General features: G+C 36.0%; 1 protein-coding gene across 1 annotated transcript; it reads left to right on the top strand.

The window, feature by feature from the left end:
• Nucleotides 1-356: 356 nt before the first annotated feature.
• Nucleotides 357-1301, top strand: HELRODRAFT_171281 (hypothetical protein; the record flags this gene model as incomplete). Its single annotated transcript, XM_009018013.1, has 4 exons — nt 357-432; nt 603-709; nt 773-853; nt 1134-1301. The coding sequence occupies 4 exons, from the start codon at nt 357-359 to the stop codon at nt 1299-1301; spliced, it is 432 nt and encodes a 143-aa protein (XP_009016261.1).

Here is a 1301-nt window from a genome sequence, read left to right as displayed (position 1 = left end):
TCATCAACACATCCCATCAAAACGATCAATAACACGGCCAACAAATACTAAAATATTTAATTGAGCCCATCAAACTCCAATCGAAAATTCAAATAAAAATAAACACGGAATTCATACCACTAATTTTCTTTCTTCAAAACCCACGCAAGTTTGCCATTGAGGTATGGACGTATTGATTTGTTTTCATTTCGTGCCCATCGTAAATTATTAAAAATATTTGTGCCAGTTGTACAAAACTTTCTATAAGTAAGCCCTGATTTGTGCTGGCATATTCAAATTTGTTCGTTATTGAAAACTTACAATACAAATTAATTAGTACTTTTTGCGAAGTGATCAGATTTTTGCGGTCGATAGCAATGTTTCCTGCTTCTAGCCTGTTGGTGGTCTGCTTGTTGGCAGTGCTCCAATGCTCTGCTGACTCTATCCAGGTAGGTTCCAAATCTACATTCTCATTTTTTAAATTATTATTAATATCAAATCGATCACGTTATACGAGGTTTTAACAGTATATAATGAATCAAATTGTAAGAGGTTTGTAATTATTTTAATGAATACTTATTCAGCAGACTTGCATTTAATTTACCAAATGATGTTGATTGCAGGCAAGTGTCCAAGTGCATTCAGTAAAAATCTGACCATTGATAGCAAGGGAAACCAATTAGAGTTCAACGTTCCATATTATATTTCAAAAACTGCTGACAACAACCTCGTTAGTTTGCTTCAAAATTTCATGTTCATGCTGCATTGATATATTTTGAATAACTTTCAACAGACTGTTCAATGCGCTTACGTGGGGGATATGGTCTCGAAGTTCGTAACAACACTTACAGCTGGTGCAAAAAAACTTCGCTGGGTATAATTTTAGCATTTTTTCATACCTTCTGACAGCAATGAGTTTTAAAAGTAATTTTCATTCGGTGGGAAGTTGTGTTTCTATTTGTTCAATATTTTTAAGGCGTCACATTTCAAACGTTCAGCTGCATTTCTCCTCAGCACTACAATGTAAAACTTCACCCTCCACCAATTCATTGCGCACTTTAACACACCCGACACAACGTTTCCACAATTGGAACAAACTACCCCCCACCAATTCATTCATTCCCAAACAATCACCTCATCAATACATCTCGAAGTTTGGCTTGTTCCTGTACTGGTTTGATCATTATGCTTTTGTGCCTTACGTCAGTGATAAGCAGTTGGGAAGTTGCGGAGGGAAAAATTTCGTGCACACATTCATTGACGGCGTCGACAACGTGGTTTGTAAAACAAAGGACGTCATTTTTACAAATATTTCTCAGTGA

This window comes from Helobdella robusta (assembly GCF_000326865.2).
Source record: "Helobdella robusta unplaced genomic scaffold HELROscaffold_20, whole genome shotgun sequence".
NCBI classification, from domain to species: Eukaryota; Metazoa; Annelida; class Clitellata; order Rhynchobdellida; family Glossiphoniidae; genus Helobdella; species Helobdella robusta.
This window is presented reverse-complemented; position numbering and strand designations above follow the sequence as displayed.